Raw genomic sequence first — 24,074 nt, forward strand, 5'->3', positions numbered from 1 at the left:
TACCATTGCATTGGTATGCGTTAGCAATAAAGGTCTATGCATAGCGAACGCATCCGTTTATCATGCATTAGACCTAACATACCTGAAAACGCAGTAAACCGCAGTAACGCATCATTGCTAATGCATGGCGATTTTGACATGTGTTCGGATGCCTTACGATAATTTAAGTCTATGGGCGCGTTACCGGATCCGTCACATTGCGTTAGTGCCGCTAAGTAACGGATCCGTTAAACGGATCACGCTAAAGCAATGTGAACCTACCCTAAATGTTATAATAACAGACTCAAGGTGACTCACCTCCTTGAGGTGGCGCTGATCATAAAGACCACCAGCGCCTTCCAACCGTGGTCTCTGCAGCTGCTGGAACTTGTCAGGTCTCCCATTGCATTTTCTGAAAATAAAAGCTCAAAGGCAGCGACTCTCAGGTAACGGAGTACATCTGTTTTTAATCAGCAGGATCGTTTTGACAATATATACATTATCTTTTTTTAGTTTATTTTTCTATAAAACCGAAGTAGAAGAGCTGTCCGTCCACTCACACGAGGAGGAAGTAAGCTGGAAGTGCTGCGCCAATCATGCGTGGTGGTGGTGGTGAATTTATTGTCCTGCTCGCCGGTGTGTTTGGTCGCAGTCCACCCACACAGTCCGTCTGTAATTATCTGTATACGAGGATGATTCATCCAAAGTCTTTATAATCTAGGCAAAAAAATATCACTGAACTAACTCAAAGTGCCGGAGGGCCTAGAAGAGTTTAAAAACAAGACTTAAAAACAAATAGGAAATGTCCAGCGTGACTGCCGCCACCGCTTTCGTCACTGTAGAATTCTCTATCAGAATAAAATTTATCTTAAAAAATATTTCATTTTTTTTTATATATAACATTTGCCAAAAAAAAAATAATAATAATAATTTGCATGATGTATGGTACCCTTATTAAATTAATGCACATTTTTTTTTCATTCTCATCATCTTATATTTGCACTGATTCTATAATCAATTGGCGATTCTTTTATCCCAAAAAAATATTAGGTCATCTGCTCAGATTGGACGACAGGTTGAGCGCGATAATGCCGCAGATTTGGCCCATTGCTGTCCAGAGTTCTCAGATTGCGAACGTTTCAAGGCCTGGCATTTAACCCCTCACTGGGATTACTGAGAAGACGCCTTTGTCGTCAGCGTTGCCACGCAGTGCTTCTGGAAGCTGGGGGTCACAATGGAGTTGCATCCTAGTCTTTGGCTTGGTAGTTTCACGGCTCCGTCGCTCTCCACCATCCAGGGGTCTATCCGAGCGGTGGGAGCGCAGCACATGACAGATGCCGTTAACTGTTCTGAGGGGGGTTTATTCATGTTCACCTCTGGCCGCTGAAGGATGGCGATGATGTGATTCAAGAGCTCCCCAAAAAATTCTGGAACGCCCTCATATCCTAAGGAACAAGATGAGAACAGGCGGATGAGTATCCTCCTCTTACAGACAGACGTAGCAGAGCTCAGTCAGCACAATATAAATGGAGAGCAATGTGCTATAATTTTCAATATGATGCCAGACGTGCACGTTTTACCATATTCTGACCCTTTAATTAACACCCGCAGCTGCGGTGGCAGCCTGTGTCAGTGCAAAGTGGCTACTCATCTCCATGGTGTTGGCCAAGCCTTCTTCATATTCATAGGAAAAAGTCATTAACATTTATTAATACGCCGGACTCCCTGTAATCAGAGGCACGGCTGAATGGAAACCAGATTTTATGCAGAAAATTAAAAAGGCCGTGTTCTCTGCTACAAGAGACCATTATGGCAGCAGCAAGTCCTGTGTACAAGACGAAGCCGCTGAGAAGTCATGAATGAGACTAAAATAACATTCAGGATTTCTCCCGATTTCTGTAGATTAAGCTCAAATCACGGAATCAAACGTTCAAAACTTTCACATAAAATGGTGAGGAATGGAAACAAAGTTTCACAATTCCTGCTGGATGTCAGAGAATGGTGACAGATCCAGAAACCGAGAACAACTTCTCTTTGCCGAAGTGCTGCTGCTGCTGCTGCAAAAAAAAAAAAAAGGCAGCAAAGTGCGGGACGGGTCCGGTACGTTTAAGGCAGTGTGTATGACATATTCTATGCTAATTTAAAAAGCTGCTCCCTCTAGTGTCCAACAATGGGAAACACAAAAATTATTTAAAGGGAACAAAATGACTGTTCAAACCAAGCACAGTTAGTCGGAGCATCATGTTGCAGGGAATTATTTAAGTGCATCTTCCCTTGTTTTCCCTCTATTAAGCCAGAACTGTCAATCAAGGAGCAGAGAGTTGAGATAGAAGGAAAACAAGTATATAGGAAGGTTCAGTTAAATGTTTGGCTGCGCCATGAAGCAATGTGGTGGGAGGAATAGGGTTAATTACCGCTGTCACTCACAGTTTAGTGTGCAGCACCGTAACCGCTCCATGCACTGCCCTGGTGACTGGCAGCGAGCGTCTGCAGAGAGGATACAAGTTCATTTTCTCCCGGTATCTGCTGCATTAAGGCAGCCAGGATGGATATTAACACCATTCACCCCTATATGTGCAGGTAAATAGCATTTCTTGAGGGGACAGTTTCCCTCTAATACAAATCTAGCTTTACCTGGAAAGGCGTTGATGTCAATGACAGCGTGCTGTCCAGTTTTGTTATTAATTATAATGTCGATCCCAAATAGCGAGATGCCCAGCGCTTGTCGGAGAGCCTTGGAGATGGCGCGGATGACATCATCGCTAGGACGCTCAAACACGCCTTCCACCTTCTCCAGCTGTGGGTGAGAGCCAGAGAGAAAAATCACAATATTATCAGTGATGTCATCACCAGGGGGCAGGGCACAGTTGAGCGCGGACCGCTGCTGGTAACCAAAAAGATGCCACTGTCTATTTCTCGCAAGAACCGGCTCCCATAGATCCTCTACAACGCAATCAGAGGGCACCGATGGGTTATCAGATAGCTAGGGTCCTGCTGAAGGCCCCCACCACTGCCATTTTGGTACTTCAGCCACAGGCTGAGCTCCATCAGAAACTGAGATTTTCACTATATACAGCAATACTTTAGGCACTGCAGTATATAAAATAAACTAATCAGACAATCACAAGTCCAAGTCCCCTTGGGATCTTAGTAATAAAGGAATAATAAAAAAAATGTAAATATAAAAATGCAAATTGCTATTTTTTTCCGCCACTAACAAAAAAAAATAAAAACACATTTAATGTCACTACTGTAAAAGTCCAGTCTATCAAACTAAACTGGTACTGTAAACATCAGAATAAAAAGAAAAAAAAAAAAAAAAAGCATTTTTTAATCACTTCTCTCTATAAAAAAAAAGCTATAAAAAGTAAGCAAAATATCATACCAAAAAGTGAAAAAGCAGAAAAACCTGGCACCAAACTGCTGACTGCAGTCTGAATCAGTCCTTAATATAGACATGATAGTGAGCTCGGTGGTGCACGAAAAATGAGTTGAAGACCAATTATATTCAATATTGAAAAAAGAAACAGCACTCACCATTGCTTCTTAAAAAAAGTTAATGTCCTTTAGAAGCGCTGGTTCTCGCGAGATTTCGCAATGTATTACTAGGAACGTTAGCTGCTGGGAGCATCGCTGCGCGGAACGCCGGTAGGTGAGAATATTGCGATTTTTAATTTTTTTTAACCTGGTTTGTGTTGTGTATGCGTTTTTTGCAGCGGAAAACTGCTGCAAAGATGCATACACAACAGGTGCACATAGCCTCGACGGGTCCGTCAGAAAGATGGACACGTTTTCCACAATCTGCACAGGAGCCGTCATTTCAACGTCTTGACGGATCCTGTGCAGATTTGGAAGACGGAAGTGTGAAAGAAGCCTCTTTCACACTTCTGTCGGTAGTCGCCCGTCACGAAGCGTCGGCGCAATGTACAGACGGAAGTGTTTGCTTTCACATTTCCATCTGTGTTGCCGAGCAGGAAAGAGTCAGAGTGATATTTCCTGCCGGGCATGCGCAGACGGGAAAACTGGATGCGACGTACAGAAAAACGTTCCCTTGAACGTTTTTCCCAGATGACAGGCCGCCAAAACCCGACGCATCCAGTGCACGATGGACGCAACGTGTGGCCATACGTCGCGATCCGTCGGCAATACAAGTCTATGGGGAAAAAAACACATCCTGCGGGCAAATTTGCAGGATGCGTTTTTTTTCCCAAAAGGATGCATTGTGACGGATATAAATAAACGGAAGTGTGAAAGTAGCCTTATAGACACCTCCTGGCCCCTATCGCCAGAACAGAAGACTTGTGTCCCCCTTTCTCCCCTGGCTGCAAGACTTCAGCCAATGCAGTGTGAGGCCGGGCATCCGCTCTGCTGCTCCACTCACGTCAATGTCATGTGCGGCTATTGTCGTCAGTGCCAAACTCTCCATGTGCGGTCAGGAGATCCATTGAACTAATCGTGACTGTGGTCCTGCAGCCGGGGTGACCCCGTTATGGTGATTAGTTTAGGGGGGGGGGGGGGAAAGGATTTCAGCTGTGGGACATGCCCTGATTGTAGGCTTACTTTTTATAATCTCAAGCTTTAAATAGCTCAGAAAACTCACCGCAGTTAACACTGAAGACGACTCTGGTTTTGACACATTATGACTATTAAAGAATATGGATTCTCTATCTGGAAAATAAAAAAGCAAATTAAGAACATTTTTACTGTAATCTCGAAAAGAAGGAAGCAAATGAATATTCATCAGGAAAGATGTGTGATTTTTGGTTGGAAAGTCCTATAGCTGAAAACTAAAACGAAGAATTTACCAAGGTGCAATTCTCAGAGGTGTCAGCAGATGGCAGAGTAAGCGGATCATTGCTCAGCCCCACATATGACAGGGCCGTCCTGTACAGAGCAAAGTGAACTTTATCTCCCCCTGCAATTAACATTCAAGTGTATTAAATATATATATATATATATATATATATATATATATATATGTATATATATATATATATATATATATATACACACACACACACACACACAAAGACACTTAAACGACACAATGTAACTCTGAATCAATGATACTTCTGTGAAGTGAGCCTGTCCAGTTACGAAGCAACACAGATTGCGAATCTATTTCTAATGCTGTTGTGCAAATTGAACGGATAACAAATAGAAACGGCAATTCGCAAGACAACCCCAATAAAGGAGTGGCTCTGCAGGGGGTGACCACAGCCCATTTCTCTGTTCTCATCTTTTTTGGCTGTTTTGATCACTTTTGCATTTTGTCATTGCTCTGACCCCTAATAATAATAATTTTATTTATATAGCGCCAACATATTCCGCAGCGTTTTACAATTTATAGAGGGGACTTGTACAGACAATAGACATTACAGCATAAGAGAAGTCACAGTTCAAAATAGATACCAGGAGGAGTGAGGGCCCTGCTCGCAAGCTTACAAACTATGAGGAAAAGGGGAGAGACGAGAGGTGGATGGTAACAATTGCTTTAGTTATTCAGACCTGCCATAGTGTAAGGCTCGGGTGTTCATGTAAAGCTGAATGAACCAGTTAACTGCCTAAGTATGTAGCAGTACAGACACAGAGGCTATTACCGTAACTGCATGAAGTGTATGAGAACATGATCCAAGGAACCTGATTATGTTCTTTTTTTTTTGAATGGGCCACACAGGGATAGTTAGGTTAATGCATTGAGGCGGTAGGCCAATCTGAACAAATGAGTTTTTAGGGCGCACTTAAAACTGTGGGGATTGGGGATTAATCGTATTAACCTGGGTAGTGCATTCCAAAGAGTCGGCGCAGCATGTGTAAAATCTTGGAGACGGGAGTGAGAGGTTCTGATTATTGAGGATGAATTATACATTATTGAGGACCCCTAGAGGTAAGAGTTGTATGAGGCAGTGTCTACAACCCACAGAAGTTGCTCAGGTAGTGCAGCACATCCAGGATGGCACATCAATACGAGCTGTGGCAAGAAGGGTAGCTGGGTCTGTCAGCACTGTGTCCAGAGCATGAAGCAGATACCAGGAGACGAGGAGGGGGCGATAGGAGGGCAACACCCAGCAGCAAGACCACTACCTCATCCTTTGTGAAAGGAGGAATGGGAGGAGGAGTTCCAGTGCTGTAAAATAACTTCCAGCAGCCACTAACATCCATGTGTCTGCTCAAACTGTCAGAAACAGTCTCCATTAGGGTGGTATCAGGGCCCGACGTCCACAAGTGGGTGTTGTGCTTATATCCAACACTGTGCAGGGGGATTGCCATTTGTCAGAGAACACCAAGATTGGCAGATTCGATAATGGCGCCCTGTGCTCTTCACGGATGAGAGCAGGTTCACACTGAGCACATGTGACAGACGTGACAGAGTCTGGAGACGCCGTGAAGAACATTCTGCTGCCTGCAACATTCTCCACCATGACCGGTTTAGCAGTTGGTCAGTAATGGTGTGGGGAGGAATTTCTTTGGAGAGCCGAAGAGCCCTCCATGTGCTCGCCAGAGGTACCCTGACTGCCCTTAGATAGTAGGATGAGATCCTCAGACCCCTTGTGAGACCATATGCTGGTGCTGTGAGCCCTGGGTTCCTTCTGATGTATGACAATACTAGGCCTCATGTGGCTGAAGTGTGTCAGCAGTTCCTGCATGATGAAGGCATTGAAGCTATGGACTGGCCCGCCCATTCCCCAGACGTGATTGTAATCAAGCACATCTGGGACATAATGTCTCATTCCGTCCATCAACGCCACATTGCACCACAGACTGTCCCGGAGTTGACTGATGCTTTAATTCAGTTCCGGGAGGAGATCACTAAGGAGAACATCCGCCTCCTCATTGGGACCATAACCAGGCGTTGTAGGGAGGTCATACAGGGGCGTGGAGGCCACACACACTACTGAGCATCATTTCCTTGTCTTGAGGCATTTCCACTGAAGTTGGATCAGCCTGTAATTTGATTTTCCACTTGGATTGAGTACCATTCCATTATCCAGAACTCCATGGGATATTCATTTTGATTTACATTGATCATTTGTGTGTTTTAGTGTTCTCAACACATTCCATTGTGCAATGAATAAAGATTTAGAACTAGAATATGCCATTCAGTGATATCTAGGATGTGGGATTTTAGTGTTAGTTTTATTTTTTTGAGCAGTATATATTCTCAGCAGGTGTCAGCAGATGGCAGAGTAAGAGGATTATCCTTCGACCATAGATATGACAGGGCCATCCTGTACAGAGCAAAAACATTTAAGTCCTTCTCCGAATAAACACACATACATACATATACAAACATTCACAAAAAATGTTGTTAGGACACGTTCTGGACTAGGCAGGTGATATATGTCAACTATAGATAAAGTGTGATTTAACACTGGGACTACTGGTATAGTCATTTTGACCACTTAGGCTTCTTTCACACTAGCGTCGGAATCTCACCGTCGCAATGCGTCGGGGAGAGATTCTGATGCTAGCGTTTGCTGCATTGCACAATGGGTGCAGCGGATGCATTTTTCCGGCGCATCCGCTGCCCCATTGTAAGGTGCGGGGAGGTGGGGGCGGAGTTCCGGCAGCGAACGCGGTCGGAAAAAGCGGTCCGTCAGGAGAAAAAACCGTTACATGTAGCGTTTTTTTTCTCCCGACGGTCCGCAAAAGCACGACGCATCCGTCGCTCGACGGATGCGACGTGTGGCAATCCGTCGCAAATGCGTCGTCAATGCAAGTCTATGGGGAAAAAACGCATCCTGCAAGCACTTTTGCAGGATGCGTTTTTTCTGCAAAACGACGCATTGTGACGGATTGCAGAAAACGCTAGTGTGAAAGTAGCCTTACTTGCAGTAGTTCTATTCAGGGTTCACGAGTCCAGTAGTCCTAGTGTTAAAAAACTCCAAATCCATATAATGACATGTATCTGCAGGAAAATCGAATAGCAGACCATTCGGAAGAAATATATGCCCAAGGGGGAAAAAGAAAAACGGTTTTCATTACTGTGTGGGCACCCGTCTTTTACATTGCCACCATATAACCCTTGTTTCTTAAAAAGGTTTTTCACTTTTAATATTCTGATTTTGACTATTTTAATGACCATAAGTTCGTTTTTTTTTCTTCTTTGGGCACACATTCACAAAAGAGCCTTACCTGAGCTGCCTGGTGAGAAATTTTTTAGGGACGGTCGTTCCACCACTGTGTACGAATCTCCAACCACAAAGACTTTGTAGAGTACGGCATTATGGCTGACAAAGCTCTGAATGACACAGGGGCGCGGTATCGCCCGTAGACCCTCCATATTAAATATTATAGACATCTACACAAGACAAAAAACAGAACAATGGCGTCACAGAGTCAACTTTGCCTTCTGCAGTGGAATACCAACACTTTATATTTGTCAGGACGTCCAGACCATCAGGATATGAATGAATGAGCTTTGATCCTCTGAGATGATAGGATTGCGCTTATCCAGCTGGACATTCAGTGACGGCCATCATGGATATACCGCATTTCACTATTGGACATTTTGCCAGATACTCGAGAATCCTTCACTTCATCTGTCACCAGCGGATGGGTAAACGATCCCAGGATGCCAGACGTGACATTTGCCAGTATAAACACAACCCTCATATCAGAAACCATATTTTCAATCCATTATACCCTAAATCCGCTTTAGTTTTTTCCTCCCCCTCTTCCAAGAGCCTGAACTATTTTCCACTGACATTCATGTATGAGGGATTGAATTTTGCAGGGCGAGTTATAACTTCAAATGACAACATTCATTATACTATACCATGTACTGGAAAATAGAAACTGACTTTTTTTTTTGGGGGGGGTTTCTTTTTGCAGTAAGTTTGCGTGATCATGACGATACACATCTGAAGTTTTTCATTTTCTCCAACGATAAAAAAAACAAAAAAACTTTTTCTTGATCTTTTTTTTAAGGCAAAGCAACCAAAATAATGGCAATTCAGTCATTTTGATTATTTTAGTTTTTTCAGATTTACAGATCTGGTTCGACTACATGTTTATTTTATTTTTTTTAATTTTTGGCCCATGATGGGACTTGAATCTGCGCTCATCGGATCACTTGTACTATATACTACTATAACACATTACTGCAGTGTATACTATGATGAAAATGAGGGTCTCTGCTGAAGCCCAATCTGTGCCCAGGATATACAGGAGAACAAACTGGCAGTTCTGCATTTTTGGTGCAGATTTGACAAGGCTTTTTAAAGCATTTTTGTTTTAGCCTATAGGGAAAAAAAATGCACTAAAAACACACAAATCTAAAGATTCTTGAATGTAAATTGGGTCGAAAAATTCACATTCACTTTTGATTTAACTGTTAAATGCAAAATACATTTTACATGGGAAAAAAAAACAAAACCAAGAGGGAAAAAAAAGCTGGATTTCTGCTATCTGGAAACATGGTGTAATGGATGATATAATAAATGTCACATAGCTGCAAAAGGAATGAAGGCCTCAAGTTGTAAAGCAACTAGGGTGTAATGTACAGGCGATAAGAGGAATCATCATACCTCATGCGAGTTGGTCCCGTGAGCAACTCTTGTCTTGCATACTGGAAAAAAAAACTAAAGTTAGAGCGCCGCCCTTGTGGCAGGTTTGGGAAGGCTCAGCAGATCGGTGGGTTTTATCAATAAAGTCTATGCCTATTACCAATACTTACTGAATGGAAAGGCCAGGCCGCTGTTCTCAATCAGTTTTAGGGCGTCCTCTCCGCTTTCAGTCGATAGCTCCATGAAGGGTGGAGAACACAACCGGTCATCTACAGGAAGAAACAGAATATTCATTGGTTAAAAAAAAAAAAAGTTGCCACGCAGGCATCATTAAAATATTTATGTTATCCTGTGAGACTCATTAGTTTGCAGTCTGTGAAGCTGGAGAACCAGGATCCTTCCACTCCCTCATATTCAGCCTGTCCACAAGGTCAACACTCTCCTGAAGCACTCTGTGCTGCTGTGTGCTACTAGGGGTCCTTGCCCCACATGGTACGCAATTCACAGTCTATAAACCATATAACATTTTGTCATCTCCACTCCTAATATACTCTGCTGCAAAGGACCCCACTACTTCACCTAAGAAACTCAGTGCTCGTTCCAAAACTTGCAGGTTTTTCTTTTCTACATTGTCTTTTGGTGGTTATTGACCTTTTTTTGCACCAAATTCTTCAAAATAACCAAACGTGGGTTAATGAATTTTGCACAAAATAAAAAATGTTCTTTAAAATGTCATCTACATTTTTTGCACCTTACTTTACTTATAGCAAAAAGTCACAGATGTTAAAATGTTACACAACTTAAAAAAACCCCTTAATAATGAATCAGCAAATGTTTGGATTACAAAGACTGCGCCCGCAATGGCGAACAGAGAATACGGTAAGTAGAAAAGACTTCAAAATAGGTGCAAAAGAGGAATTACACACAAAAAAAGTGATAAACACACAAAATGTGCACTAATGCAATAATTAATCAGGCTCCCAGTCTCCAAATCACACAAGATGAGCACATTCCTCTCCTGAAGTACTCTGTGCTGCTGGAGAATCCTGACTACGGAGAAGAAGCTTAAACAGTCCAGTTTGCCCTACAACGGTAAAAAAAAAAAAAGACTGCGCTGCTGAGCAAAGCAAAGACGCAAACAATAAAGCCAAGTCCGGAGCACAAAATGTAAAGAATAGCGAACCCTTTTGGTGGGATTCCCCCTTTGCACCTAGGATAGCGCTGACATTTACCACGATCCGTACAGCGGTGATTCTTAAGTAGCACAAAAGAGACTTTGGAATAAACAGACACTTGTTCCAGGCCTTCTATGATGAAGGATCAGAGACGGTGATGATGGACAGTCAGTTTACACGTGAAGTCGTCTTCTTTCCATGAATGGAGTGGGAGAGTTAGGTCGATGAATGAATCATGGACCCTGAATGCTACAAACACGGGCACTGCTCCAGGAGCTGCAGAGCTGAAATCAGGAGGATGCAACACCTAAAAGCCAGGATGGGACATTTAGAAATCATTGCATCATCAAGATTGCAAGCTGACACGGCTTTAGAATCGGCGGGGATCATGAAGCTGGGTGACCTATGACAATGGCAGTTGGCTACTTCCTGTCCCAGAAACAAAGTAGAAGACGACATATGGGGCAACTGCAGTAATAGTTGTAGTATCAGACAACTGCTGAGCGGAGAAGGAAAAGGCTCCATTCCAACAAGCACTTCATCACATTCAAACAGTCCCTCAGAACTTTCACACTCACTGCAGCAAAACAAACCTACCTCTCATCTCTCATACCCTCAATTCTCTCCTCCATACCCGAGCGCCTCCTCTCTCTCCACCCATCTCAGCTGAAGACTTTGCCTCATTCTTCAATAAGAAAATTGATAACAGAAAGGTTTGGCTAACAGTCCCCAAAGCCCCTCATAACTACTCAGCCCTCATCCGCCAAAATCAACTTCTCCACCATTACAGAATAACAAATTTTCACATCTCACCACCTCTGCACTTGACCACCTCCCATACATCACCAGTGGTCTTCATCCCGACCCCAATTCATCTCTTCAACCTGTCACTAACAACTGGTGTTTTCCCCTCATGCTTTAAACATGCCTCGATCTCACCCACCCTCAAAAAGCCCTCTCTTGACTCATATCACTTATCCCCTATGCTGCAAAACTACTGGAATAACACGCCCATCTTGAACTGTCCTCCCCACTTCTCCTGACACCTTTTTTGACAGCACCTTTCCACTGAAACTGCCCTGACTAAGGTCACCAATGACCTACTAACCGACAAATCCAAGTGACACTCCTCTGTCCTCCTCCTCATGGACCTGTCCTCTGCCTTCCAAACAGTGGACCTTTCCCTCTTAATACAGACCCTCTCACCTCTTATCATCACAGACTTGGCCCTATCCTGGATATCGTCATACCAGACCGGACATTCAGCATCTCCCACTCACACACCACCTCTTCATCTCACCCCCTATCTGTTGGGTGTACCCCAAGGTTCAGTCCTTGGACCCCTGCTCTTCCCCATCTACACCTTCAGCCTGGGACAGCTAATGGCATCTCACGGCTTTCAGTATCACCTCTATGCTAACACACAGATCTACCTCTCTGGACCAGATATTACAACCCTACTAACCAGAATCCCACAATGTTTGTCTGCTATTTCATCCTTCTCTGCTAGATTTCTAAAACTCACCTCACCATCTCACTCAAACCCCCCGTCAACTGACCTATCCATCAAATTCAGCTGCCCACTCTCCCTAGTCCCGTAAGCCTCAGGGTAACCCTCAACATTGATCTCTCCTTCAAACCACACATCCAAGCCCTTTCCACTTCCTGCCAACTCCAACTCAAAAATATTTTCCGGACATTCTTCACCCAAGAATCTGTAAAAACACTAATGCATGTCCTCATCATCTCCAGTCTTGCCTACTGCAACCTCCTGCTCTGTGGCCTCCCCTTTAAGGGCTCCTTCTCACTTGCGTAAAATACGTCCGAGTCTCGCATGGTAACACCCGGCCCTGCCGCCGACACTTGGGAGCAAAGTGTGCAGCTCCATGTATTGCTGTGCGGCTGCACGCTCCGCTCTGAAGTGCCGGCGGCAGAGCCGGGTTTTAAGCTGCGAGACTCGGACGTATTTCAAGCAAGTGTGAAGGAGCCCTAACACTCTCACACCCTACCAATCTATCCTAAAATCTGCTGCCAGACTAATCCACCTGCACCCCCACTGTTCCCCGGCCTTTCCCCTCAGTCAATCCCTTCAATGGCTCCTCACTACCCAGACTCTAGTTCAAAACCCTAACCATGGCATACGAAGCCATCCACAACCTACCGCCTCCATACATCTGTGACCTCGTCTTCCGGTACTTACCTGCACGCAACCTCTGATCCTCACAAGATCTTCAGCTCTATTTTCCTCTTCCCACAATCGCATACTAGATTTCGTCCATGCATCCCACCTACTCTGGAACTCTACCCCAACATATCAGACTCCTGCTTACGTGGAGGAAACCCTGAAAAAAAGAACCTGAAGACCTACCTCTTCCGACAAGCCTACAACCTGCAGTAACCTTCACTCCACCAAACCGCTGCACGACCAGCTCTATACTCACCTACTGCATCCTCACCCATCCCTTGTAGATTGTGAGCCTTCGCGGGCAGGGTCCTCTCTCCTCCTGTACCAGTCGTGACTTGTATTAAGCTTATGCTACTTGTTTTTTTTTTATCATATACACCCCCCCCTCACATGTAAAGCACCATAGAATAAGTAGCGCTATAATATTAATAGTTGTTGCTCCAGATATTGCAGCTTCGATGCTATCTGCCCAGGGCTGATACAACGTATCACAAAGCAGTATCATCGATGAGGGTGACACCAGATAACAGAATAATCCACAGTCAACTACAATTATAATCAACCTAACATAAGAAAAATCAGGGAAGGGCATTTCGAGAATCTCCATGTGAATCTCATCACTCCATCCACAAGAGACAGAGGAGGACCACTGTGGTGATGCCCCCCGCTGTGGAGGTGAGGTTACCCCTGGGCTGACTGGAAGAGTCTGATGGGAGACGCTCTGGAGGTCCAGATTCTGGCAGCGTGCAGCTCTGATAAATATACAGAGTGGGAGGCCCTGGGTCACAGCCAGTCACAATCTGGAAAATTCTGTTATGCGGAGTCTGAAAACAGAAAGATTCAGGATGGATAGAGAAGGGCAGGAAGGACACAACACTTCAGGTGAGGACATGGTGGTATCTCAAAATCAGACATTAATTAAATAGATTCCACTTAAAGGGATTCTGTGAGTAAAATAATTTACTATGCAAATTCATTATCTTTGAGTAAAATAAGAACTTTAAATTCAAGTTGAAGGGGTTGTTCACCTTTAGTGAGAATATTTATTTTTTTATATTAAATGCTTAGGTGGGTGCAAAAATATTTCTGCAATTGGGTTACAATGAAAATTTGGCACAATTTTGACTTTTACAGGCTCGTCATTTCCCTACACATTCACCTATCATGTGCTCTGTGGTCATAAATCAGAAGATTGCAGATAAAAAAGTGTTATAAACTCTCCCGTCCATCAATCAGAACAAGCTCAGTGATGGATTCTCAGTTACTTCATGCTGCAGCCAGGAATAGACCATGCAAAAAATTGTAATGAAACAATTGCAAACATTATTTTTAGCACAAAATACAGCCATTTAATTAATGAAAAGAAAATCTCAAAGGTAAACAACCACTTTAATTGCTTCAAATATTAAAGATGTACTGTGACTTTTACACCAATTGTGAGCTGCACAATCAGACGTTATAGAGTCTACAATGCTGCCACCTGGTGGAACATTCACTTAATGGCAACTTGGGAGAAAACCGCATTACTGTATTTACATTTTAGTAGAAAATGTACTATTTTCTGTTATTGATATCGTTACTTTGGATTACAAGCTATTGAGCTAGCTACTGACTCTAGCAGTGGTCTGAAGCCTGTGTTATTGGGAAACTACAACTCCCAGAAAACTTAGTGGGATTTAAGTGTGATGCTGGGGACACAATGCAGATTGACATGAGGGTATGGGGCACTGCATTTAAACTGGTCATATATGAGCAGCTTTTTATTACAAGCATTTAGGCCATACTTTTAGGAAGCTGTGACCAGTCGCTCAGCCATCCCAGTGTAGACTACCAGCTCTCATGCTGGCACGTCCAGTGCAACTGTGCCCAAAATCTGCTCACGTCTTCCTGACGAACTCACACCCACTCATATTCTGAAGACGTCTCGAGAGATCAGAGCGCTGCAAAATGTATCAGACAGAATCAGGCCACGCTGCGAAAATCACACAGGCCAGCCACCAGTAATAACGTGCAAGTCAGGAATCGCCTGGCTGCAATCCGTCACAGGACAGAAGCCGGTCCCTATGTCTGCTGCTTGGGTCTGGGGTTTTACTGGAGGGCTATGGCACAAATATGGATATTAATGTGAATGTGCACGACATGTGGGGGCACTGTCAACTAAAGGGATAACCCAGAGACCAGCACCCCCGGTCCCATCAGGCTGAACCTTTATGTGCTCTGTATTGCGATATTACACTAACACTCTATAGTGGTATCTGTGCACGATGTCACAGACTGCACCATATAACATAGTAACATAGTAACATAGTTAGTAAGGCCGAAAAAAGACATTTGTCCATCCAGTTCAGCCTATATTCCATCATAATAAATCCCCAGATCTACGTCCTTCTACAGAACCTAATAATTGTATGATACAATATTGTTCTGCTCCAGGAAGACATCCAGGCCTCTCTTGAACCCCTCGACTGAGTTCGCCATCACCACCTCCTCAGGCAAGCAATTCCAGATTCTCACTGCCCTAACAGTAAAGAATCCTCTTCTATGTTGGTGGAAAAACCTTCTCTCCTCCAGACGCAAAGAATGCCCCCTTGTGCCCGTCACCTTCCTTGGTATAAACAGATCCTCAGCGAGATATTTGTATTGTCCCCTTATATACTTATACATGGTTATTAGATCGCCCCTCAGTCGTCTTTTTTCTAGACTAAATAATCCTAATTTCGCTAATCTATCTGGGTATTGTAGTTCTCCCATCCCCTTTATTAATTTTGTTGCCCTCCTTTGTACTCTCTCTAGTTCCATTATATCCTTCCTGAGCACCGGTGCCCAAAACTGGACACAGTACTCCATGTGCGGTCTAACTAGGGATTTGTACAGAGGCAGTATAATGCTCTCATCATGTGTATCCAGACCTCTTTTAATGCACCCCATGATCCTGTTTGCCTTGGCAGCTGCTGCCTGGCACTGGCTGCTCCAGGTAAGTTTATCATTAACTAGGATCCCCAAGTCCTTCTCCCTGTCAGATTTACCCAGTGGTTTCCCGTTCAGTGTGTAATGGTGATATTGATTCCTTCTTCCCATGTGTATAACCTTACATTTATCATTGTTAAACCTCATCTGCCACCTTTCAGCCCAAGTTTCCAACTTATCCAGATCCATCTGTAGCAGAATACTATCTTCTCTTGTATTAACTGCTTTACATAGTTTTGTATCATCTGCAAATATCGATATTTTACTGTGTAAACCTTCTACCAGATCATTAATGAATATGTTGAAGAGAACAGGTCCCATTACTGACCCCTGCGGTACCCCACTGGTCACAGCGACCCAGTTAGAGACTATACCATTTATAACCACCCTCTGCTTTCTATCACTAAGCCAGTTACTAACCCATTTACACACATTTTCCCCCAGACCAAGCATTCTCATTTTGTGTACCAACCTCTTGTGCGGCACGGTATCAAACGCTTTGGAAAAATCGAGATATACCACGTCCAATGACTCACCGTGGTCCAGCCTATAGCTTACCTCTTCATAAAAACTGATTAGATTGGTTTGACAGGAGCGATTTCTCATAAACCCATGCTGATATGGAGTTAAACAGTTATTCTCATTGAGATAATCCAGAATAACATCCCTCAGATCAGATCTTTAGGAGTAAAGTGTAAACCCTCCGATCCTCCCATAGCAGATCCCGAATGCTCAGAACCTCCAGGAACTACTTGGAACAGCAAGGCAAAGGCTACGAAAAATGACAGGTTTCCTAATGGGAACTGATCCTTCTTTGTAGAGTTTTTAGTTTGGAGTCTATTTCATCCAGGGCCGACAAGTACCCTAACTTTTCCCACCAGGCATTTTTCAAAGCCTGAAGTGGAAAAAACATTGAACATATATAGCAAAGTGGTCTTATAATAGAAATGAATGAAAAGACTGTTTTAAGAGTTTTGAATTTTAATCTTTTTTTTTTCCTTGGGGGATCAGACCAGCACCTAAAGAAAACTCTTCAAAAAAACAAAACTCCAGAACACACTGCTGTTAATTTTGATGATTTATGGCAAACAACCTGTACAAGAAAATCTATCCAGACCTAAAATATGCCATGCACATCATAACCAATCCTACGTATGTGAAGGTGTCACTTCTGAATACACTCTATTATAATAGACAATATGTTTTATAGATTACCAACACCCAGCAGGCATTCACATTCTCCACCCTTGATGACATGTATCCAGAGGAGATGTAAAATGCCAAGAATGACAAGTACTCCCAGTGTCGGAATGTGCCCACCGTGCAAGAGTTAAAGGGGCTGATGCAAATTAAGCATAATCACAGGTTATGCAACGTTCTAAGAAACTTTGCATTTTAATGCTTCTGTTTTTCAAGATCTCTGCTTGCTGTGAAACACTTCTTGTAGAGAATGAGAAACAGTGCATTGTATTTCCTCACAGCAGAGGGTCTGTTACAGCTGTACTATCTATTTTAGACTACACTCTGTACTTTCCTGTCCTGAGCATTTGGGACAATGTATCAGCACAGGTCAAATAGAATTGCCTACACTGGATTCAATTGCAGCTTCTGGAAAACTACTATAGGAAGAGCCGGGTGTTTGAGCTTTGGGACACAATCACGGATGGTCCTATTCATTGCCAGCAAGCAGGGATCTTTAACATGGTGAAGAGCGTTAGGGTATGTGCACACGTTGCAGTTAGCCTTTGTAAAAATCTGCGCAGATTCTGCCTCTCCTGGCAGAAAACGCAGTTGAAAATCCACACGGTTTTAATTTGGATTTTCATGTGGTTTTCTCTGCGGATTTGTTAGCTATTAAACAAAAAAAAAAAAAAAGAATTGTGATGATGACATTTCCTTGTCCAACCTCTTCTTTTACATTCTCGATTGAAGACTATTACATACCATGTTCAAATATGTTTACACACACAAAACAAATATAAGTAAACTAGATTGTGGCCCGATTCTAACGCATCGGGTATTCTAGAATATGCATGTCCCTGTAGTATACAGGTCCTTCTCAAAAAATTAGCATATAGTGTTAAATTTCATTATTTACCATAATGTAATGATTACAATTAAACTTTCATATATTATAGATTGATTATCCACCAACTGAAATTTGTCAGGTCTTTTATTGTTTTAATACTGATGATTTTGGCATACAACTCCTGATAACCCAAAAAACCTGTCTCAATAAATTAGCATATCAAGAAAAGGTTCTCTAAACGACCTATTACCCTAATCTTCTGAATCAACTAATTAACTCTAAACACATGCAAAAGATACCTGAGGCTTTTATAAACTCCCTGCCTGGTTCATTACTCAAAACCCCCATCATGGGTAAGACTAGCGACCTGACAGATGTCAAGAAGGCCATCATTGACACCCTCAAGCAAGAGGGTAAGACCCAGAAAAAAATTTCTCAACAAATAGGCTGTTCCCAGAGTGCTGTATCAAGGCACCTCAATGGTAAGTCTGTTGGAAGGAAACAATGTGGCAGAAAACGCTGTACAACGAGAAGAGGAGACCGGACCCTGAGGAAGATTGTGGAGAAGGACCGATTCCAGACCTTGGGGAACCTGAGGAAGCAGTGGACTGAGTCTGGTGTGGAAACATCCAGAGCCACCGTGCACAGGCGTGTGCAGGAAATGGGCTACAGGTGCCGCATTCCCCAGGTAAAGCCACTTTTGAGCTACAGAGAAGCAGCACTGGACTGTTGCTAAGTGGTCCCAAGTACTTTTTTCTGATGAAAGCAAATTTTGCATGTCATTCGGAAATCAAGGTGCCAGAGTCTGGAGGAAGACTGGGGAGAAGGAAATGCCAAAATGCCTGAAGTCCAGTGTCAAGTACCCACAGTCAGTGATGGTGTGGGGTGCCATGTCAGCTGCTGGTGTTGGTCCACTGTGTTTCATCAAGGGCACGGTCAATGCAGCTAGCTATCAGGAGATTTTGGAGCACTTCATGCTTCCATCGGCTGAAATGCTTTATGGAGATGAAGATTTCATTTTTCAGCACGACCTGGCACCTGCTCACAGTGCCAAAACCACTGGTAAATGGTTTACTGACCATGGTATTACTGTGCTCAATTGGCCTGCCAACTCTCCTGACCTGAACCCCATAGAGAATCTGTGGGATATTGTGAAGAGAAAGTTGAGAGACGCAAGACCCAACACTCTGGATGAGCTTAAGGCCGCTATTGAAGCATCCTGGGCCTCCATAACATCTCAGCAGTGTCACAGGCTGATTGCCTCCATGCCACGCCGCATTGAAGCAGTCATTTCTGCCAAAGGATTCCCGAGCACGTATTGAGTGCATAACTGAACATTATTATTTGTTGGTTTTTTTGTTTGTTATTAAAAAACACTTTTATTTGATTGGATGGGTGAAATATGCGAATTTATTGAGACAGGTTTTTTGGGTTATCAGGAGTTGTATGCCAAAATCATCAGTATTAAAACAATAAAAGACCTGACAAATTTCAGTTGGTGGATAATGAATCTATAATATATGAAAGTTTAATTGTAATCATTACATTATGGTAAATAATGAAATTTAACACTATATGCTAATTTTTTGAGAAGGACCTGTATGCACAATGATGATTCCAGAATTCGCGGCAGACTGTGCCCATCGCTGATTGGTCGAGGCAACCTTTATGACATCATCGTCGCAACCATTATGACATCTCCGTCGATACTGTGCCCATTGCTGATTGGTCGAGTCCTGGTGGCCTCGACCAATCAGACGCGGGATGTCTACGTCCTTTATGACATCGTCGCTGTGCCCGTCGCTGATTGGTCGAGGCAACCTTTATGCCATCATCGTCGCCATGGCAACCATTATGACATCTACGTTGCTACTGTGCCCGTCGCTGATTGGTCGAGGCGAATTTGCAGCAGACTGTGCCCGCTGCTGATTGGTCGAGGCAACCTTTATGACATCATCGTCGCTGTGCCCGTCGCTGATTGGTCGAGGCCTGGCGGCCTCAATCAGAGACGCGGGATTTCCAGGACAGACAGACAGACGGAAAAACCCTTAGACAATTATATATATACTAGATTGTGGCCCGATTCTAACGCATCGGGTATTCTAGAATATGCATGTCCCCGTAGTATATGCACAATGATGATTCCAGAATACGCGGCAGACTGTGCCCATCGCTGATTGGTCGAGGCAACCTTTATGACATCATCGTCGCCATGGCAACCATTATGACATCTACGTCGATACTGTGCCCGTCTCTGAATCAGAAACGTGAGATGTCTACGTCCTTTATGACATCATCGTCGCTGTGCCCGTTGCCCAATTGTTGTGACCAATCAGAGACGCGGGATTTCCAGGACAGAGACAGACAGACAGAAAAACCCTTAGACAATTATATATATACTAGATGGCAGCCCGATTCTAAAGAATCGGGAGTCTAGAATCCATATATACTTTATTTATTCAAATGTAAAAATAATACAATTAATAAATAATAGTAAGAAAGAACAAAAAATGGCTGCACTTACCAGCTCTTGACAATTCTTGTTATTTAAGGTACAGTTACACAGGATCCATGAACATGCTTATGAGGGGAGGGATGAAAGACCTCAGACGACAACTTTGCGTGTTGTGGCAAATGCCACAACAACGGTTCTTTGCTTAAGAACAATGTCAGGTAGTAGGAAAATAGCCAGTTAATAATAGGCAATAGTTCTTTGCAGGAATGCAGATATTAATAAATAGGCAGTTTATATTGCAGAGAAATTGCTGGGCAATAATGGACAATGTCCTTATGTGGCAAATAATAGAGCAATATACCCAATGTGGCAAAGAAGAGGTTAATAAACGGCAGTCTCTCAGTATAACAGTCAGTGAATAATAGGCAGTATATGGAGAAAACACCAAACAAAAGTTCAAAATTGGTGTGAAAATGTCACTGAACCACTTCACAACTAAATATATATAGTTTTGGTAAATGGTATTATCATTTTTTTGACGAAATTCGGCAGGAGCTTGAAGAGCAACGTCACTGGGCCCGCCTCCACGCAGTAGAAACTTGCTGTGAGGTAAAAATTCAAAAATCACACCAAAATGGCGGGCGGAGTGTGTCACAGTACGGCACGTTTCTGATTGGTCGCTCACAGCAGGCGGCAACCAATCAGACACTGGACACTGTTGACGTCACTTATCTCCGGACATTAGCTCCGGACAGGAAGTTGGCACAAATTGCAGGAAGTAGTATTCTAGGCAATTATATATCTAGATTAGATGGTGGCCCGATTCTAACGCATCGGGTATTCTAGAATATGCATGTCCACGTAGTATATTGCCCAGCCACGTAGTATATTGCCCAGCCACGTAGTATATTGCCCAGCCACGTAGTATATTGCCCAGCACAGAGCCACGTAGTATATTGCCCAGCCACGTAGTATATTGCCCAGCCACGTAGTATATTGCCCAGCCACGTAGTATATTGCCCAGCCACGTAGTATATTGCCCAGCCACGTAGTATATTGCCCAGCCACGTAGTATATTGCCCAGTCACGTAGTATATTGCCCAGCCACGTAGTATATTGCCCAGCCACGTAGTATATTGCCCAGCACAGAGCCACGTAGTATATTGCCCAGCCACATAGTATATTGCCCAACCACGTAGTATATTGCCCAGCCACGTAGTATATTGCCCAGCATCGTAGTATATTGCCCAGCATCGTAGTATATTGCCCAGTCACGTATTGCCCAGCCACATAGTATATAGCAGAGCCACGTAGTATATTGCCCAGCACAGAGGCACGTAGTATAGACACTTAAAAAAAAAAAAACAACATATACTCACCTATAGCCCGTTGAAGTCCTGCTATACTTACCATCCGCCGCCTTTCTCGTTCCTCTCCACGCTCCCGGGAACGCTCCATTGCAAGCGGCAGCATGCGGTCCCGTACCAGGGCTGGTGTGAGCAGGACCTATGATGACGTCGCGGTCACATGACCGACCGTGACGTCACGGCAGGTCCTTGTCCCACACCAGCCCTGGGACGGGAGCGGAACCTGCCGCTTGCAATGGAGCGGTCCCGGGAGCGTGGAGAGGAGCGAGACAGGCGGCAGATGGTGAGTATAGCAGGTTTTTTGTTTTTTTTACTTATTATTTTTAACATGACATATTTTTACTATTGATGCCGCATAGGCAGCATCAATAGTAAAAGGTTGGGGACACACAGGGTTAATAGCAGCGGTAACGGAGTGCGTTACACCACGGGCCGTTACCGCTGCTATTAACCCTGTGTGAGCGGTGAGCGGAGGGGAGTATGGAGCGTGCGGGGAGCGGAGCGCCGGGGACGCAGTGCGGGGAGCGGAGCGCCGCGGACACAGTGCGGGGAGCAGAGCGCCGGGGACACAGACTACGGGGAGCGGAGCGTCGGGGACAGTGAGTGCGGGGAGTATGGAGCGGCCATTTTCTTCCGGACTGTGCCCGTCGCTGATTGGTCGTGGCTGTTTTGCGGCGACCAATCAGCGACTTGGATTTCCATAATAGACAGAGGCCAGGACCAACGAATATCCGTGACAGAAGGACAGACGGAAGTACCCCTTAGGCAATTATGTATATAGATATATATACAGTTAGGGCCAGAAATATTTGGACAGTGACACAATTTTCGCGATTTGGGCTCTGCATGCCACCACATTGGATTTGAAATGAAACCTCTACAACAGAATTCAAGTGCAGATTGTAACGTTTAATTTGAAGGGTTGAACAAAAATATCTGATAGAAAATGTAGGAATTGTACACATTTCTTTACAAACACTCCACATTTTAGGAGGTCAAAAGTAATTGGACAAATAAACATAACCTAAACAAAATATTTTTATTTTCAATATTTTGTTGCAAATCCTTTGGAGGCAATCACTGCCTTAAGTCTGGAACCTATGGACATCACCAAACGCTGGGTTTCCTCCTTCTTAATGCTTTGCCAGGCCTTTACAGCCGCAGCCTTCAGGTCTTGCTTGTTTGTGGGTCTTTCCGTCTTAAGTCTGGATTTGAGCAAGTGAAATGCATGCTCAATTGGGTTTAGATCTGGAGATTGACTTGGCCATTGCAGAATGTTCCACTTTTTGGCACTCATGAACTCCTGGGTAGCTTTGGCTGTATGCTTGGGGTCATTGTCCATCTGTACTATGAAGCGCCGTCCAATCAACTTTGCAGCATTTGGCTGAATCTGGGCTGAAAGTATATCCCGGTACACTTCAGAATTCATCCGGCTACTCTTGTCTGCTCTTATGTCATCAATAAACACAAGTGACCCAGTGCCATTGAAAGCCATGCATGCCCATGCCATCACGTTGCCTCCACCATGTTTTACAGAGGATGTGGTGTGCCTTGGATCATATGCCGTTCCCTTTCTTCTCCAAACTTTTTTCTTCCCATCATTCTGGTACAGGTTGATCTTTGTCTCATCTGTCCATAGAATACTTTTCCAGAACTGAGCTGGCTTCTTGAGGTGTTTTTCTGCAAATTTAACTCTGGCCTGTCTATTTTTGGTATTGATGAATGGTTTGCATCTAGATGTGAACCCTTTGTATTTACTGTCATGGAGTCTTCCCTTTACTGTTGACTTAGAGACAGATACACCTACTTCACTGAGAGTGTTCTGGACTTCAGTTGATGTTGTGAACGGGTTCTTCTTCACCAAATTAAGTATGCGGCGATCATCCACCACTGTTGTCATCCGTGGACGCCCAGGCCTTTTTGAGTTTCCAAGCTCACCAGTCAATTCCTTTTTTCTCAGAATGTACTGTTGATTTTGCTACTCCAAGCATGTCTGCTATCTCTCTGATGGATTTTTTCTTTTTTTTCAGCCTCAGGATGTTCTGCTTCACCTCAATTGAGAGTTCCTTTGACCGCATGTTGTCTGCTCACAGAAACAGCTTCCAAATGCAAAACCACACACCTGGAATCCACCCCTGACCTTTTAACTACTTCATTGATTACAGGTTAACGAGGGAGACACCTTCAGAGTTAATTGCAGCCCTTAGAGTCCATTGTCCAATTACTTTTGGTCCCTTGAAAAAGAGGACGCTATGCATTACAGAGCTATGATTCCTAAACCCTTTCTCCGATTTGGATGTGGAAACTATCATATTGCAGCTGGGAGTGTGCACTTTCAGCCCATATTATATATATAATTGTATTTCTGAACATGTTTTTGTAAACAGCTAAAATAACAAAACTTGTGT

General features: G+C 43.7%; 1 protein-coding gene across 1 annotated transcript in view; it reads right to left on the reverse strand.

Moving 5' to 3' along the window:
- Positions 1 to 426: 426 nt before the first annotated feature.
- The window catches only part of ITPK1 (inositol-tetrakisphosphate 1-kinase), a 207,014-nt gene continuing 183,366 nt past the window's right edge, over positions 427 to 24,074 (reverse strand). The window contains exons 6-11 of the mRNA XM_069737043.1: positions 9,659 to 9,757; positions 9,510 to 9,550; positions 8,116 to 8,281; positions 4,580 to 4,647; positions 2,614 to 2,776; positions 427 to 1,424 (exon numbers count right to left, since the gene is read on the reverse strand). Coding sequence (XP_069593144.1) covers positions 1,150 to 1,424; positions 2,614 to 2,776; positions 4,580 to 4,647; positions 8,116 to 8,281; positions 9,510 to 9,550; positions 9,659 to 9,757 — 812 coding nt within the window. The 3' untranslated portion in view covers positions 427 to 1,149. The remainder of the gene's footprint in view (positions 1,425 to 2,613; positions 2,777 to 4,579; positions 4,648 to 8,115; positions 8,282 to 9,509; positions 9,551 to 9,658; positions 9,758 to 24,074) is intronic.

This window comes from Ranitomeya imitator, chromosome 1 (assembly GCF_032444005.1).
Source record: "Ranitomeya imitator isolate aRanImi1 chromosome 1, aRanImi1.pri, whole genome shotgun sequence".
In the NCBI taxonomy this organism is placed as follows: Eukaryota; Metazoa; Chordata; class Amphibia; order Anura; family Dendrobatidae; genus Ranitomeya; species Ranitomeya imitator.